Source organism: Aphanomyces astaci (genome assembly GCF_000520075.1).
Source record: "Aphanomyces astaci strain APO3 unplaced genomic scaffold supercont1.14, whole genome shotgun sequence".
Classification (NCBI taxonomy): Eukaryota; Oomycota; class Saprolegniomycetes; order Saprolegniales; family Verrucalvaceae; genus Aphanomyces; species Aphanomyces astaci.
Window position 1 is genome coordinate 825,493 of NW_009798277.1, and position 644 is coordinate 826,136.

The 644-nt window shown below is 49.1% G+C and overlaps 1 protein-coding gene across 1 annotated transcript; it reads left to right on the forward strand.

Moving 5' to 3' along the window:
• Positions 1 to 247: 247 nt before the first annotated feature.
• Positions 248 to 622, forward strand: H257_07061 (hypothetical protein; the record flags this gene model as incomplete). The annotated part of the gene is made up of 2 exons (XM_009832479.1): positions 248 to 346; positions 425 to 622. 2 exons carry the CDS (start codon positions 248 to 250, stop codon positions 620 to 622), a joined length of 297 nt encoding a protein of 98 aa, XP_009830781.1.
• Between the last annotated feature and the right edge of the window lie 22 nt (positions 623 to 644).

Below are 644 nucleotides of genomic sequence, written 5' to 3' on the forward strand. Positions count from 1 at the left end.
TGTAACCATCCGGAGAGTTTCAAACGTTTTATATTTTATATCGCCACTTCGATTGGAACAAGAGCATCCCCACCAGTTGATCTAGAAATGTAAAAATCTTCAAAGTACATCAATACATCAGCAAAATTTACATTTTCAGACCCACACCGGTTGCCAATAAATTTTACATCATGATGTAAACGCTCCATAAACACAGATATCTTAACAGATCTGTTGGCTCGCTTACAGTTCTACGACGGAGGACCCGATGGCCTTCATCAACGAAGTGAGCAATCCCGACGTGTTAAAGCAGGCCGTCAGCATGTATATCCGCTCCAAACGCCGACAGTCCCAAGATGAAGCCGTCGTACGTGGTGGTTCGCGGCTGGGCAAGCGCCCTAACAACTATCGCCAGCGGGAGTTCTACGCCCGTTTGCTTCACTAGGACTACTGGGGACCATTGCCCATCTACGACACCGAGCACTTCCGTCGCAACTTCAAGCTTCCGATAGACTTGTTCGACAAGATCATGGCGGACCAAGACGAATACTTCAAGCAGAAGCCTGACGCTGCGGGTCAGTTGGGCGCCACGCCACTCCAAAAGATCTGCGCTGCGATGCGCATGCTGACGTCAGGTGTCTAGGCGCAAGAGTTGATGATAAGTT